General features: G+C 47.0%; 1 protein-coding gene across 1 annotated transcript; it reads right to left on the bottom strand.

The window, feature by feature from the left end:
* Nucleotides 1-298: 298 nt before the first annotated feature.
* LOC308365693 (claudin-like protein ZF-A89) lies at nucleotides 299-931 on the bottom strand (the record flags this gene model as incomplete). Its single annotated transcript, XM_080839202.1, has 1 exon — nucleotides 299-931. One exon carries the CDS (start codon nucleotides 929-931, stop codon nucleotides 299-301), a length of 633 nt encoding a protein of 210 aa, XP_080695328.1.
* Between the last annotated feature and the right edge of the window lie 543 nt (nucleotides 932-1,474).

Here is a 1,474-nt window from a genome sequence, read left to right as displayed (position 1 = left end):
CTGTGCGCAAAAAAATGTGTGGAAGCAGCTGCTCCCAGGCAAAAACTTTAAAAATGCAGCATATCTGCAGATAACCCACCAGTAAATCGGTAGCAAGCATGAAATGCAAATTCCATGGCTAAACATGCAGACAATGGTGGAATATCAAAAGGTGGAAAGAGAGAGTACACAACCAAGGTTAAAATTCAAATAATTTATTTAATAAAAAAACCCAGAAGAGGTGAACAAGCTCGCTAAAACCATTTTAACACAAACGTCTCCACACAATGTGGAGTTCCTATAAAACCACTCTAGGCAATCAGACGTAGGCTCGCCCGGTAGAATTTGACCTTGGGGCCGAATACTTTGCAGAGTAGCCGCGGTCGTCACTCTTGGGACACTGGCAGCAGAGAAGGGCTCCACCGAGAAGCAGCAGTCCAGCGGCCCCCCAACCGATGAACAGCGATGCGCCCAGCTCCCGCCTCTGCGCGTCGACGATGATGGGGTTGTAGAAATCCCTGATGACGGAGTGGGCCGACCAGGAGACTGGAATCAAGCAGAGGACGCCGCCGACTAGGAAGAACACGCCCGCTACAACAACGACTTTGGCTTTGGCTGCCCCATCTTCCAGGCAGTTGGTGCATTTTCCTCCAGCGACGGACAACAGGATACCCATGATGGTCACCAGGATGGAAATGACGACCAGTGCGCGGGCGGCCTGCAGGTCCCGTGGGAGAGCCAGCATGGAATCGTAGACCTTGCACTGCATCTGTCCCGTGCTCTGCATCACGCAGTTCATCCACAAGCCTTCCCAGAAGATCTGCGCCGTTACTATGTTGTTACCAATAAATGCAGTCACTTTCCACATCGGTAGAGCGCAAATAACGATAGATCCCATCCAGCCAATAATTGCTAGAGTAATGCCTAAGATCTGGAGACTGCCGGATGCCATCTCGAATGAAGCTCTATGCCAGACTATGTTGCGAAGAGAAATGAAATCCAAGTGCGATATAACAGGGCCTAGAAGCCACTGTGTTTTTATACTTGTTTTTCTGCACGTGTTGTCAATTACTGAAAGCGGGAACCTTCCTGTGGACCATGTTTCAGCTGCGCTCAATTGATGAATCAATTAACAAAAGGGGCAAAATCCCGGCGTGTAATTTACATTTGTGATGGCAGTCAAACTTAATGAATACATATCAGCCACGATAACATAATTGGACATCACGTCATCACCCTACTTTGGAGGTTGCACTAATAGATAATACGTTAATTATTGTTTACCTCCGTATAACTGATACACCGTATGAAGTAGCACACCCAAATAGGAAATGTTAACATCAATGCAATGCCCTGCATTGAGAATTGTAAATGTCAGTTGGAAATTCATATAATACATCAAGCAAACTTGTGGGAGTTGTATGATGGGAGGCAGGTGGGATTCTCCAAGCACTGTTTGGCTGTAACTGCACACACATGTGAGATGAGTAAGACG

The sequence above is a fragment of the Sprattus sprattus genome (genome assembly GCF_963457725.1).
Source record: "Sprattus sprattus genome assembly, chromosome: 5".
NCBI classification, from domain to species: domain Eukaryota; kingdom Metazoa; phylum Chordata; class Actinopteri; order Clupeiformes; family Clupeidae; genus Sprattus; species Sprattus sprattus.
This window is presented reverse-complemented; position numbering and strand designations above follow the sequence as displayed.